The 16,335-nt window shown below is 37.0% G+C and overlaps 1 protein-coding gene across 5 annotated transcripts in view; it reads right to left on the bottom strand.

The window, feature by feature from the left end:
- Positions 1-16,335, bottom strand: part of RGL1 (ral guanine nucleotide dissociation stimulator like 1) — a 246,472-nt gene that overhangs the window by 75,082 nt on the left and 155,055 nt on the right. For all 5 annotated transcript variants that reach the window (XM_027610452.2, XM_027610454.2, XM_027610455.2 and 2 more), the window contains one exon: positions 11,323-11,531. In XM_027610452.2, the coding sequence (XP_027466253.1) occupies positions 11,323-11,531 (209 nt within the window). The remainder of the gene's footprint in view (positions 1-11,322; positions 11,532-16,335) is intronic.

Genomic DNA, 16,335 nt, shown 5'->3' with positions numbered 1-16,335 from the left:
AAGAACAGAATATTAAGCATTATGGGACAATTACAAAAGGTATAACATATGTGTAAATGGGAATACCAGAAGGAGAGAAAACAGAAACAATATCTAAGGAATAAAAAAGAAAAAATGAATGAGAATTTCCCCAAATTAATGTCAGACACAAAACCACAAATTCAAGAAGCTCAAAAAACACCAAGAAAGATAAATGCCCAAAGCACTACACCGTGGCATATCATGTTCAAACTTCAGAAAGTCAAAAACAGAAAAAAAAACTTGAAAAAAGTCACAGCGAACAAAACAAAACAAGAACACCTTACCTATAAAGAGCAAAAATCAGAATTATATCCAAGTTCTCAGAAGCTATGCAGGCGAGAAGAGAGTGAAATGCAATACCTAAAATGTTGAGAGAAAAACCCACCAACCTGGAATTCTGTACTCTTCAAAACTATCCTTCAAAAGTGAAGGAGAAATAAAGACTTTCTCAAATGAACAAAAACAAAAATCAAGGGAATTTTTAGCCAGTAGAACTGCCTTGGAAGAAAGGTTTAAAAAAGTTCCTCAGAGAGAAGGAATATGAGATAGGTCAGAAATCGTATCTACATAAAATTCACACAAGAATAAACAGACAATCTGAATAGGCCTATATTTGTTAAAGAAGGTTATTGATCAATAATCAATAACCTTCCAAAACAGAAATACTAGGTCCAGATGGGATCCCTGGTAAGTTCTACCAAACATTTAAGGAAGAAATTATACTGATTCTCTACAACGTCTTTCAAAGGTAGGATCAGAGGGACTACTTCCTAACTCATTCTATAAGGCAAGTATTAACCTAATACCAAAACCAGAGAAAGACATTATAAGAAAACTACAGACCAATATCTCTCATGAATATAGATGCAAAAACTCTCAAAAGAAAAAAACAAATTGAATCCAACAATGTAAACAAAGAATTATACACCATAAACAAGTTGGATTTATTCCAAGTATACAAAACGGGTTCAACATTTGAAAATCAGTTCATGTAATCCATAACATCAATAGTTAATGAAGAAAAATCACATGATCATATCAATAGATACAGAAAAGGTATATGACAAAATCAAACACTCATTCATGATAAAACTCTCAACAGACCAGGAATAGGGAAAAATTTCCTCAACTTGATAAATAACATCTACAAAAATCTACAGGTAATATCATACTTAACAATGAGAAACTCAAAGCTTTCCCACTCACATCAGGAACAAGGCAAGATGTCCCCTCTCACCACTGCATTTAAACATTGTTTTGGAAATCCTAGCTAATACAAAAAGCAAAAACAAAAAACAAGAAAAGGAAATAAAGGGAAAACAGATTGAGAAGAAGGAAATAAAACCATCTTGGTTTGCAGATAACATGATTATCTATGTGGAAAATCTGAAAAAAAACATCAACCAAAAACTCTGGGAACTAATAAGTGATTACAGTAAGATTGCAGAATACAAGGTTAACATACAAAAGTTAATTGCTTTCCTATATACTAGCAATGAGCAAGTGGAATTTGAAATAAAAAACACATAAACCCTTCACATTAGCACCGGCCCCAAAATGAAATATTATGTATAAATCTAAAAAAAATGTAAAAGATTTATATGAGCTAAACTATGAAACCCTTATGAAAGATATCAAAGAAGAACTAAATAGAGAAATGTTCCATGTTCATGGATAGGAAGACTCAATATTGTCAAAATGTCAGTTCTCAACTTGATCTATAAATTCAATGCACGCTCAACCAAAATCCCAGCAAGTTATTTTGTGGACATTGACAAATGGATTTTAAAGTTTATTTGGAGAGGCAAAAGACCCAGAATAACCAACTCAATTTTGAAAGAGAACAAAGTCATAGGATTGATGCTACCTGATTTCAAGACTTGCTGTATAAGGCTACAGTAATCAAGACTGTATGGTAATGGTGAAAACAGATAAACAGATCAATGGAGCAGAAGAGAGAATCCAAAAATAGACCCACATGAATACAGTCAACTGATCTTCGACAAAGGAGCAAAAGCAATACAATGGAGCTGTAGTCTTTTCAACAAATGATGAGTGATAGAACAACTGAATATTCACATGCAAAAAAATGAAATCTAGATACAGACCTTATACCTTTCACAAAATTCAACTCAACAGACCTAAATGTAAAACATGAAACTATAAAACTTCTAGACGATAACATAGGAGAAGACTTAGATGATCTTGGGTATGTCCTTTTCTTTTTTTTTTTTTTTAAGATTCTATTTGTAAGTAATCTCTGTACCTAATGTGGGGCTCAAACCCACAATCCCTAGAGATCAAGAGTTGCATGCTCCACTGACTGAGACAGCTAGGTGCCGCAACAATGTCCTTTTAAATTCAACAGCAAAGGCACAAATCATGATAGAAAATATTGATAAGCTGGATGTCATTAAAATTAAAAACTTCTGCACTGCAAAAGACAATGTTAAGAAATGAGAAGACAAGCCAGAGACTTGGAGAAAACATTTGCAAAACTCATATCTGATAAAGGACTGTTATCCAAAATGTACAAAGAACTCTAAAAACTCAACAATAAGAAAACAAACAACACAATTAAAAAATGGGCAAAAGACCTAAATAGACACGTTGCCAAAGAAGATACACAGATGAGAAATAAGCACATGAAAAGATATCATATGTCATTATGGAACTGCAAATCTAAAATACAATGAGATACCATTACACACCTATCAGAATGGTCAAAATCTACAACACTGACGATACCAAATACTGACAAGGATGTGGAGCAACAGGAACTCTTGTTGACTGGGGTGGGAATGCATCCACTTTGAAAGACAGTTTAGCAATTTCTTATAAAACTAAACACACTCTTCCCCCATGATCCAGCATCTTTGCTCCTCGATATTTACCCAAAGGAGCCAAAAACTTAGATCCACACAAAAACCTATAGATGGGTGTTTATAGCACTTTTATTTTATTTTATTATTTAATTGCCAAAACTTAGAAACAACCAAGATACCTGCCCTTTAGTAGCTGAATAAATAGACTGTGGTACATTCAGACAATGGAATTTATTTGGCACTAAAAAGAAATGAGCTATTAAGCCATGAAAAGACAGTGGAGGAGCCTTAATTTCATGCTACTAAGTGAAAGAAGCCAATCTGAAATGGCTACATACTGAATGATTCCAACCATGTGACATTCTGGAAAAGGCAAAACTATGGGGGCAGTAAAAAAATCAGTGATTGCCAGGGATTGGGGTGGGGAGAGGGAGAGATGAATAGGCAGAGCACAGAGGATTTTTAGGGCAGTGTTACTATTCTGTATGATACTATAATGATGGATACATGTCATTATACATTCGTCTGAACCCACAGAATGTACAATACCAAGTGTGAACCCTAATTTAACTACGGACCTTGGTTGATAATGACATGTCTGTCAATGACTGTAACAAATGTACCACTCTAGTGCGGGATGTTGATAGTGGGGGCATGTGTGGGGGAAGGAGGTATGTGGGAACTCGCGGTACTTCCCACAATTTTGCTATGAATCTTAAATTCTATAAAAAAAAGTCTTTCTTTTTAAAGTACATATTGAGCCTTCACTGCCTTGACAGTAATGGTACAAGTCTTTAGATTTATTTGTCTGTCCCACTAAATGGAGGCAGACGCTGGGTAATATTTACGGTTGTACCTTCCAATGTGAGTGCTCATAATAGGCATGAATAATATATAAACCATTATTTATCCATCGGACAGATAGTTCCTAAGCACCTACTGCCAGATACCATTCCTAAGGATACAGCCATGAACAGGATAGGCATGGTCACTAAGTGGGGGAATAGGGGAGACAGTCAAGAAATAAGCAAGATAAATAAAAAAGGGAATTTCCAATAGTAGAAAGTTCCATGAAGAAAGAAAAACTAACAGTAATTTCCTAAGCACTTAATATTTGCCAGCCACTATACTAAGAACTTTATATTATCAAGCTTAAACCTCATAATAACTCTGTAAATGTTAGGGTTATTTTTCATTCTAACATTATAGATACGGAAACTGAAGCTAGTAAGATAAAGTAACTTGCCCAATGTTGCAGAGCAAGTAAGAAGTGCAAAACTGGAATCAAATTCATTTTCTCACTCCTGAGCTCATGCTCTAAACCATTACATTCTATTCATTACATGAATCTCATGACTAAAAGAAAGACAGGAAAACTGCTTTTCCCATAAATATCGTAAAACTCTGAAAGGAAACAGAAGCATATTTGGCACTTATGACAAAGTCTATGGAAATAAATAAAACATTTTCAAGCTTTATATTAAGTTTTTAATTCCAGTTAGTTAACATACAGTGTTATAGTAGTTTAAGGTGTACGATATAGTGACTCATCACTTCCATACAACACCCTGTGCTCGTCCCAAGTGCACGCCTTCATTCCCACCACCTATTTCACCCATCACCCCACCCCCGCCCCTCTGGTAACCATCAATTTGTTCTCTACAATTAAGTCTGTATCTGGATTTGTCTCTCTCTCTCATTTTCTCCCTTTGTTTTGTTTCTCAAATTTTACATATGAGTGAAATCATATGGTATGTGTCTTTCTCTGACTGACTTATCTTGTCAAGCTTTATAGTTGATCGACTCTTGCCTGTGCTGTGGAGGAACTGGTTTCACTCAGCAAGGTCAGCTCCATTCTTGCTGGTTATTGGTACAGCATCTTTTACATAGGAAGGTGTTACTACTCCAGGTGTCATAATGTATGGGTTTAAGATTACTATCTCCATAGTGGTAATATATTTGCATAAATCCTCCCAAGCTTTCTCATTTACTATACCCCTGTCCTCCAAGAAGGGTCCTCGTTGGGAAGTAGCAGATTCAGGTCAGTGGATTTGGCCTGAGCACATCAAATAAACAGAAATACTCTAGACACTCAAGACACTCAGACCCAAGAGTGACTTTGATGGTCCATGACCTATTTAACCACCCTACTTTGCTGGCCAACATCCAGTTTTGTTTGGGTAATATCCATCTCCCAAATCCTCTCTTAAGGATTAAACTTAACTAAGAAGTAAAAGAACTGAGAAAGAACTCTGTCTGTCTCTGTCATAGAATCTAGTTCTTATGTCCCAAGGATTGTACAAATTTTGATTATATACATTTATTTGTATGGTGATTTAATGTTACTTTTCCCCCATTAGCTATTAAATATGAAGAGTACAGGAGTCATGAACAGTTTGTCCACCATTATATACACAGCACCTTGTGCAGTAAAGTACATGGTACATATGAAACATCTGGTAACTATCATTTGAACAGATGAACAAATAGGAATATTGATGTCCAAGTGAATTGCTCACAACTACATGAAGAGAGTAATGTAGTTTCCAAGGAAAGTCCATTGAGTATAGCTGAGGGGGATCCCCAAATCACCCTTTCTTTTAAAATGGCAATAACAGATCATGGAAAGTAATATGGTATGCTTGGAAAAAGATTCCAACTCAGAAAGAGGTAAGTTTTAATTCCAGCTCTGACACTTAATGATTCAATGTTTCTGAGCCTCAATTTTCTTATCTGTAAACAGGGAAGTAATGTAATGATAAATAAACTGAGATGAAGTCTGTGAAAATGCATGGCAAGAAAACATAGAAAGAAGAGATAAGTTCAGAGACCCCCTGAATTAGTCTCCTCTCTGTGACCTAAGCAAGCAAATTTAAGTCAGATTGGTCTTGAAGTAAAATGTATATGGATGCCTTTAACCTTTATCCTCTCCAAAAGTCCTCCACTGGGAGAATTCACTTGAAATGAAGGGGTATCTTTTGTTGATTTCACAAAAGATAAAAAAAAACAGATGTGCTCGGTTCTTTCCAAACTGTGAACTGAGTGTCAACAGTGCCTTAGCAAAAGTTTCTGGAGACACATTCACCCCTATTCTGCTTGTCCCTGGCATTCTGATTACTTTTGATATGAAGGATATGGATCAGAGAAAGACAGAATGATCAAGAAATGGCCCAAAAGTAGCTAATATGACAGGTGTCTGAAGAAAAATCTAGGTATGTGTATAAACATTTCATGGTCCTCAGGGAAGATCACTAGTTGAAGTAGGTTTCGCCCTACATTTGAGGTTGGGTATTTTCAATGGGACCTAACTCCCTTACTTTTTTTTAATGGTATGGTGGGAAGAATATATGTTTAAGTGGAATGTATGTTTGAAGTTAAGAGAAAATAAATTCTCAAAGCATTAACACAAACAGCTGAGCCACAATTCAAAACTTTCTCTTAGGTTAAAAGGATGTCAGCGAGCCCTAGAATTAACTGAGGCATGGTGACAAGCACAGAAAACAGGATTCCTGGTGAACCTCTGATAACCCCAAGCAAGAGAAAAAGCAAACACATGGAATTAGCTATATATGACTTCAAACCACTGTCTATTGGTGAGACACAAAGACTCATATTAGCAGAATGAAAAAACTTTATAAAAAGATTTTTTTTTAAACCACATAAAGTTCCATATAAGAAAAGTCACAGGATTGGAAGTTTTAAGGAAAATCAAAGCTTGACTTCAAATAAGCTTTCCTCAACAACAAAAAACAAATAAGCTTTCCTCTGGGGGTAAATAAAGACCGCAGCATCTGCCTTCAATCCATTCTTGACTGGTTAGGATTAGCACATCCTATAATAACTCCTCAGTGTTGATTTCACAAAAGATAAGCAATCTACTATCAAGAAACCAAGAGAAATCATAAAAAAGTTACATCAGAGACTCACAAACAACCCTACCACGATTTACTAACAAGAAAAGAGTATATAAAATTTATCTTCAGAGAAGGTAAGTTTGTGCAATTTAATTACTTACCTCCCAATTACAGACATTAAAACTCCCAACAAGCAATTTAAGAACCCAGTGTTCCACAGTATCTGCATTTTGGTTAAAATTAAACAAAGATTAACATCTGGCCACAAGACCTAAGTGAGTAGGAAATGGGAGAAAGAAATATTCATGTTGGAGTTTGTACATACATGGACAAATCAAATTTCCACAGAGGAAGCAAAATAAATGAGATTTACTTCTCCAAATTTCTACAGAACATGTTAGAGTTTCATTTTTACACCATCTGAAGTGGTTGCCTACTTGTTTTATGAGTGTAAGCCTTATCTTTTGCAGTAAAATATTAAGTTCTCGGGGTAGATTCAGGTTTTTGCAGAGCATATGGAATTTGAAGGGCCCTCTCTAAGAAAAAGAATACAAAATTGTGAATACAAATTATGTAAGAGAGTATTGCAAGTAAGTGAATGACCCTGGAGGTTAAGTACCAACAGCTTCACAGTAAATTCACCACAAGGGTGAGAACCAACCAAGTCTTGTATTTCTGTTTCTTACAAATGCTGTCTTGCAGAGTACTGGGTATTTTATAGGCATTCAGTGCTTGTTGATTCCACTCATTCCAGAGGCAAGCAAAGGATAGGACTAGGAGATGAAATTTAAGGCCAAGCATGGCCCATCCAAACAGGTCAAGATAAATCTTAACTCTTTTGTTCAGTTATACCTTAAATGATAGTTTGAACTAAATTAAATTTGAATTCTGAATTCAAATTATGAATTTGAATTCATGCTGATTGTGTTATTTATTAACTGTCATCCAGTTAATCTTTTAAAAATCCAAAAATGTGTATCTCCTATAATAGAACAAAGAGAAGATTTTAAAAATCATCAGATAAAAGCTGGATGTACATGAGTCACAGACTAAACACTCTAGTTCCTGTGTGTATGTCCACTACTTAGGATGAACAGCTGGATTCATGTGCACTCCTTTACTGACTGTGGACATCTGTGGCCTATTATCAGTAGAGTTGCCCCATAAGTAGAAGAGGTTGCCAATTCCAAAGGAAAACTTGTAGGAGTTTTTGATGGGCTGACCTATTTCCCCATATACTGTTGGCCAACCGTATACTGCATATACGGTATCCTTTATATACACATGAAATAGCAAAAAGAAAAGTCATATAATTATCCAAGTTCTACTTATAGGTGTGAGATACTATACAAGCAAACAAACCATGAAAGAAATGACTCACTAATCCCACAGGTTCATACTCCAAGCTTAACATTTTAAGTGCTGCCATGCAAAAAACTACAGAACTTTCTATCTATGCTGAAGTCCAGAGTTATCCTTTCCAGATCAATGCACGATAAAGGATAGACAGACATTTTGTCAATGTTCCTGAATATGAACATATGAATAACCATCAGTCCAAATGATGTTACTCTGCCTTGCATCTACTGAGGAAAATATCTTGAGAAGAACTCACTGTTATCAATAACCTTAATCACACTGGAATAGAGCTTTATTATTAAAGGCCTTACTTAAGACTGATAGATATGACTGCATAAAAAATTGCTTTAAATGTCTCCATGAAAAATATTAATAAACAACTTTTATTTTTTTAATATTTATTTATTTGAGAGAGAGAGAGTACATGAGTGAGCGTGGGAGGGAAGGGCAGAGGGAGAAAGAAACTTAAACAGACTCTGAGAACCAAGAGTCCAACACCCAACCCAGGTGACCCATTAATAAGCAACTCTTAAAACCAAGGGACAGGGTCGCCTGGGTAGCTCAATCAGTTAAGCATCTGCCTTCGGCTCAGGTCACGATCCCGAGGTCCTGTGATCTAGCTCTGCGTCGGGCTCCCTGCTCAGCAGGAAATCTGCTTGCTTTTCCCTCTAACTCGCCTCCCTGCTCCCCAACCCCTCCTCTGCTTATGCTCTATCTCTCTCTTTCTCTTAAATAAATAAATGAATAAATGAATTAATAAATAAAATAAATGAATTAATAAATATAATAAATAAAACCAAGGGACAAATTAGGAAAAATATTTCTAACATATGATAGGCAAAAAACAAATTTCATAATATTAAAGAATTATAATCAGATGATCAATAATCAGATGACAATATTTCAAAACAAAAATAAGAAAAGGATATGAACAGACATAAACAGAAAACACAAATGCCCAGTATATGTTTTAAAGATGCTAAACCTCATTCACAAATATAAGAAACATAAACTTAAAAGCAATGAGCTATTTTTCAATGGACAGATCATGATAGAGATGGTTTCAATGGCAGAGGTGAAAACATCCATAGTTCACAAGGGTGTGGGGAAAGCGAAGGAACAGGCAACTCTCATTGTCTGTGACAGGAATGTGGCTGATACAGCCTTCTGGAGGGTGATTTAGCAACACCTTTCACATTTTAAAATGTTTATATATTTTGTCCCATTGATCACTCTTCTGTGAAATTATCCTACAGAATTCTCAAAGATACATATTCAAAGATACTCTTTGCAGCATTGTTTAAAAATTTAAAAAATAAATTAAAAAACTAGAGAGAGCTTAACTGTCCATCCATAGAATAATCTATTCAATAAATACTATAAGGCCACTAAAAAGAATATGGTAATCCATCTATATGTGATTTTGAAATAACAGTATCTTACATTTCTTGAGCTTTCAATATGCCAGCCACTATTCTAAGCTTTTTGCACATGTTAATTCTCTTAATGAATAAAAAGTCTCTAAGATGGGGTGCCTGGGTGGCTCAGTCATTTGAGCATCGGACTCTTGGTTTTGGCTCAGGAATGATCTCAGGGTCATGAGATTGAGCTCCACATTGGTCTCTGGGCTCATCGGGGAGTCTGCTTGAGATTCTCTCCCTCTCCTTCTGCCCCTCCCCTGACATGTGCTCTCTAATAAAATAAATAAATCTTTAAAAAAAAATCTCCAAGACAGGTAAGTAAAAAAACAAAACAAAACAAATTTGCAGAACAGACTGTGTACTATGATTCTATTTATATCATATAAAAATATTTTTGACAAATATCAAATAGGAACAAATATTATACATATTTATATAAGGATATGTGTGTGTGTATATATGTATATATGCCCAGAAAAATTGGGGAAGAATACAAAAGGAATGGTCTACAGTGATTACCTAGGAGGAGTGGGACGTGGGGGAAAAGAAGATGTTTACTTTCATAATTTTCTGAATTGTTTGAAATTTTCACTATATATATATATATATATATGGATTACTTCTTTTTTTAAAGATTTTATTTATTTATTTGAGAGAGAGAGACAGACATAGTGACAGAGATAGCGAGAGAGAGCACGAGCAGGGGGAAAGGGACAGAGAGAGAGGGAGAAGACACGGGGTTTGATCCCAGGACCCTGGGATCATGACTTGACCAAAGGCAGACGCTTAACCAACTGAGCCACCCAAGGGCCTCTATTACTTCTATTTTTAAAATGTTAATACGTGTTATCTGCCTAACTAGATTATGGTCTATTTAATTTTTTCTTTCTACTTCTACAATTTTTTTAAAAAACCTAATAAAAGATATCTGGGAAAATGTAGCAATATGAGAAAACATGAATGTTTCTTTTTATACCCTTCTATGAGCACATGAGCGTATAATACTTTCAAAATTTTTTTAAAACCTAGCTAAAAGTCAGCATTCAACTACTCCAACAAAAACATCCTATCTCATTTCCTTTCTTATGCAGGAAACCCCAGAATATAAGGATTTAGATGAGAACTCTCATGTCTCTAGAACAATTGTCTGAATCATGACTTTCTTCCTCCCAGTATCGTCAATTTAATAATAACTTATTAAAAGGCCAAACTTAATTATAAATAAAGCAAAAATGAGGGGGAAAATACAATTATCGGTGTGAATTATAATATACACTGCTCTGCTATGTGTAACATGTGACTTAACAACATAATCTGAGGATAATATTTATGTGCATGTCCCTAAAGCAGTCGATGCGCAATAATTGTTAATAATATCATCACCATCATCATTGAAGCTACCATCCATTAGCTTCTTCCTACGGGTCTAATACTGAACTCCATGCTTCACATATATTAGCATATTTAATTCTCCCAGCAACCCCATAAGATTCCTGGTTACTGATTATTTACTAGAATAATATCAAATTATTAACATATGGAGAAAATTTTAGGGTGGCAAATAGTAACTGAAACCTACACGCAACTGAGTCTAGATTTACAGCATGTACTCCTAAATATTTTATAGATTTTTTATAAGGTATTTCTACCAGAAATAAACCATAAAGTGGGTCCTGAATGGCCTTCGTGCCACTTGTTCCAAAAGCTATTCCTTCCAGTTAATCCTTTCTCACGCATCCCACTCGGCATATTGAGCACAGGTGAATCCGAAACGCACGCCTTCCCTCTGCAGAAAGCCTTTCTCGTGTTTCTTTCATCTCACAAACTCCGTTAGAGTCTTACCTGTCCAGCAGCAGTTCGAGCACCTCTTTAGTGGAGGCAAAGCCTCTGTACGTTGACAGGAAGATGCTGATATAGGTAAAGTCATTGTCTCCAAAAGCCGTCAGCAGGTTCTCCACCAGCTTCTCCAAGGTGCCGGCTTTGATGGTCCTGATCTTACAGGTTTCATACTGACTGACTGTATGTCCTGGAGGCAGCTGGTCCCCTTCAACCTGTACAATGAATTCATGATTAGGATCAGGCGAAATGGCTCCCCAAGGTAAAACCGAGAATACTGAAACAATTGAAACACAACCTGTCACGTTTTCCCTGCTTTTATTTCATTTCCCTACGAGCCATGTAAGGCAATTCTCTCACCTGTGAGTGTAGCAGACCGAGGTGGTGGCGGGGGTGAGGGGGGTGTTACTTTACTTCATGGTGCTTACACTTGCTTCTACTTGATCCCCTGTCAAGAACCCGGTTGCCGGCCTAGAGAGGATGTTTCCCGTTGACCCCAGAATCAAGCTCAGCAGAAGTTAATCGATCATTTCCTTTGTATTGTTCCATGGAAAGCTGTCAAACTCATTCTTTTTTTTTTTATTTTATTTTATTATGTTATGTTAATCACCATACATTACACCATTAGTTTTTGATGTAGTGTTCCATGATTCATTGATGTCAAACTCATTCTTAAAGACAGCTCCTATGGCGGTGTGCTGGAGCTGACACATATTGGCTTTGAAGAGGTGACTGTTAGGCTTTTAGGATTTGTGTGAGCCAGCTGACACTGTTACTAGGCTGAAAGACCAGCCTTGGTAGGAGTATGATCCCCATGGAAATCTCTGGAGATCTAACCATGGTCTGATATTCTTCAACCCACAAGAAGCAACAGCCTTCCTGATTCAGTATCATCGGCAATCAAGGGAATTGACCCAGAAGTGGCTGGACCAAGGAGCCCTGGGCTAATCTCTGGGGAGTGGTGGAAAGGGTGGGTGGGTATATGACCCCTGCCTCCTGGAGACTTGCAATGAATAAGAAAAGACATGGGCTCCTGAGAAGTAGCTATCACAGGAGAACGACACTGTGGATGGCATTGGCAGGTATAACCGCACCTTGGGAGACATAAAACTTACCAACTGATTATGGATAAGATACGCAAAGCTTAAAATTGAGTCTGAGGGAAGAGAATTAAACTGAAGAAAAATAGGAATGTACCTTACCTCCTGCCATAAATCTCTGCCTCACAAATTCTATAGAGATGCAATTTTCAGCTTATCTTGTCCTTCACACGCACGAAGACGACCTACTGAGAGGATCTCTTTCTAAAGCAAACCATCACTGTCAGTGAGGCAAACAATCACCAGGTGGTTTTTCACAACAGTAAGTTTGAATTGTTGCATATCAGATTTTCCTAAACTGAAATAGCCAGAAATAGCCAGACGTGTGAAAATCGAGGAAGAGGAGCAAAGAAGAGAGAACCGATCTTTAAATGATGACCCTGCACTCACGAAGCCTCACGTTTGCTTTTCTTCACCTGGCCTGTCAGATGTTCAACCACTGGAAGGAAATTAACTGGCAAGACTGCTTCCAGTAGGACCAAAGTGGTGGCTATCACTTTCAGAAAAGGGTGAGGGTAGCTCAACGTCATGATGTCTAAGTGCTAACGGGAATGAATAGTAAGACTCCACCTTCCACAGCGAATGACTTTATTTCTTTATTTCCTTCTGGAAGGATACTTTGACTTTACTAAGGGGAGGGATCTGGTTCAGGCAAAACACCAAACATTTCTGTAGGCCTCTTTGGCCTGCTGACTCAGATCATGGCCTAACAACTGTCCTTTATCACTCTATACGTAGTTTTAAAACAGGCCTAATAGTATCCGTCTGTCCTCCCAGGAGTGTCAATCCACTTTAAGCAGAAACAATAAATGGAAAGGATATACGGCTTCAAAGTCTAATTACTTTTTTACTAGTTAGCACAGTGTTGCCCTACATGGGTGCTGTAAACACGAGTTCTAAAACAAAAGGTCCTGTGGCCAAGTTTGGGAACTCCAGAGTAAAACAAAGTCAAATACATTTCTTTACTGCAGATTTGTCTTTAACATGCTAACGTGTTATGAAACTCTAAGAGACGGATGTGATACATGATCCTTCCAAATGGACTTCCCTTTATTCTCACGGCATCTTGCAGACCATCAGAATGAACATATTTTGGAAAATGTTAGCTTAGTAAGTCACTGTAGTGCATTTAAGCCATATTTCACTTCTGCCACTTTTCGCTTAAAAAAAAGACATGATGACATACAATAATGTTAATTTTTATGTTCCAACATCCCTATCCATTTGACCTCTTTCTTAATACCAAAATGTAGGGATGTTTTCTATGTTTTACTTTGTCACTTCAAAAGAGCTGGTTCCAGAAAAATGATCAGCCTGATAATATTAAAAAGTGTTAAAAAACATGCTTCGATGTCAAATGTTAACATCAACATTGAAAGGCATGGCTTCTCATTCTTGAGGGATATTCAAGCTCTAATTCTAAATCAAGTTTCTTTACCTTGTGACACTGTTTCCTTACCAAACAGTCTTGTAATTTGAGGGTTCTTATTTTACTCACCACGTAAATCCCGCTTTAAATCTTTTCTTCATTGAAAGCAAAAACGACTTAAAAGAACTAATTTTTCCCTGAGCACCGATGTAGCCAAAAATTCAAACACAGAGAAAAAATACTTGTCAAAGGACCTGATGAAGGGGGTCCCCTTTCCTGCCAGAAAGCAGATTTGGCAGGAAGCCAAGTCCCTCCCTCGGGAATGGAGTCCTGCTACTCATTAACCCAGTCACTTCCTTTGGTCCTCCTTTTCCTCTGGAAAAAAGGATCTCTATACGCATGCCTGATCCCCATACCTCCCTCTAATGGTTTTTGTTCCTCAGTGTTTGCATCTGTACATTAGGAAGAACCATGTTTGACCTAACAGAATAGCTCATAAAATACTTTGATTATTTAGATGTTAAGAATTATTCTCTAAGTGCGATGAGTGAGCATGAATGACAATATCAAATGAACTACGGGAATTGCTCTGGTACCTACAATCATTCTCACAAAAATTCACAATGCGTGTTAAGGTGTCAGAGCACTCGCTTCATGTCATGTTCTGCACATTTGCTAAGCACCCTAATATCAACTTGCTAGAGCAGAGGGAAGGTTTCTGAAGACAAGTTCTAATTTACCAACCCTCAAACAGAGTACATTTTTGTGAAACAGAAATTTTGAAATTATCTGCTTATTCCTGGAATTACATGGAAATAAAATTATACAAAACTGAAACAGAAAACCTAAATCTGCTGTATGATTCACACTGGAGAAGCTAAAATCTTCGTTTAATTTTTGCAGCAAAATATCCACTAGCTACAGGACCCTTTCAAGAGACTTTAGGATCTGTTTTTATATATAATATCTCAATACCTTTGAATTCTAGTTTAAAAGGAAAGTGGGGGAGGCAAGGGGAGAGATTTGGCAGACAAGTGTTTAATAACCCAGACTCGGAGAGGAATACATGGAGGGCTGAGCCTGCCCTCTGGGTTAGCACACTAACAGGAAACAGCTCAATCTGGATCTAATCAGAGACCATCATTTTACTGACAAGATCATGATACGGAGGCCACAAAAATGTTTCAGGATTTTTTTTTATGGTGGTGGGGGGGGACAGCAATCTCTTTGCCATTAGAATTCAGTGTTTCCTGAGAGAACATGTCTGACTCCTATGGGGTAAATATCTAAAACTCTGCCCAACTGTCCTAGCTGAGGAATTTCCATAATTATCCATTTGGCACGAGGAGGACGGGAGAAAAGACATGGAGAAAGACTCTTTCACCTTCTAAAAACATAAACTGTTAACAACTTGGGTGTTTCTAACTTGGAAAAAAAAAAATGTCCTTCAATCAAAATAATACTTCAGTCATCTGATACTTTAATAGGGGACATGCTAAGTAAACAATCTCATTAAACTGGAGACAGTACTTCTCCAAGCCATGCTCAACCTTCAGTACATCAGTTCTGGGGCATCCTGGCCTCAGAAGGAATGTCAACTGCGAGTCCTTTTCCAGTCATAACTCTCTAACAAAATCTAAAACCCACATCCCGGGTTTTACAGATTTTAAGAAGGTACACACTGCTAATTCTACATTCAGCCCAGAGCACCAAGGGGTACATGTAATATTCTCTTTTCAAAACAGTGCACCATCCAGCCACACGAAATGCTGCACAAATAGGCTCTGACCATCTGTCTAGACTGCCCAGATATATATAGATTAAATGTCCTTGCCATGCAAAGGAAAACACGCATGTAGGTAATGGTACACAGCACAGTGTTACGGCAAGGCCCGTGCACGTGAGTATTGTGAGCTATGCACACATAAGACATTCAGAGATGTAAGGCACAGTCTGTACACAAAAGTGTACAAAAGTCTGCAAGTAATGTCAAGCTCAGTGTGAGCTTCTGCATTGTGTGAACTACTTCAGACGTGAACTCATTTTTTTTTTTGGCTAGGTTAAGGTTGCCAGGATGCTCAGTTAAATTTTAATTTCAAATAACTAATGAATAACAGGATACTTGTAGTATTTAGGACCAACTCATACTAAAACGTTATTTGTTGTGTATATGAATTTCAAATTCAACCTGGCATCCTGTATCTTTAACTTTATTTGGGAAGGCTAAGCTAAGTGCATACAGGGAGGAAAACATGGATCTCTCTTTTATTTATTTAGCCACATATAAACTAACAGTGCTATGTGCCAGGCACTGTACAAGGGAATAGAAACAAAAAGGTAAAGAGCATGCAGTTCTGACACCAGGGTTGCTTGGTCTAATGGAGGAAACAGACACAAAGAAACCATAATGATGCAAAGTGAGTTAAAAAAAAAAAACAAAAACAAAAAACACAGAGCAGAGATAGATAGGCAGATTCATGGAAGAACCAGGAGGGACCCAGCCTAAATGTGGCATCAGAAAAGACATCCTATGTAGGGGATGCTTGCACC

Source organism: Zalophus californianus, chromosome 10, assembly GCF_009762305.2.
Source record: "Zalophus californianus isolate mZalCal1 chromosome 10, mZalCal1.pri.v2, whole genome shotgun sequence".
Classification (NCBI taxonomy): domain Eukaryota; kingdom Metazoa; phylum Chordata; class Mammalia; order Carnivora; family Otariidae; genus Zalophus; species Zalophus californianus.
This window is presented reverse-complemented; position numbering and strand designations above follow the sequence as displayed.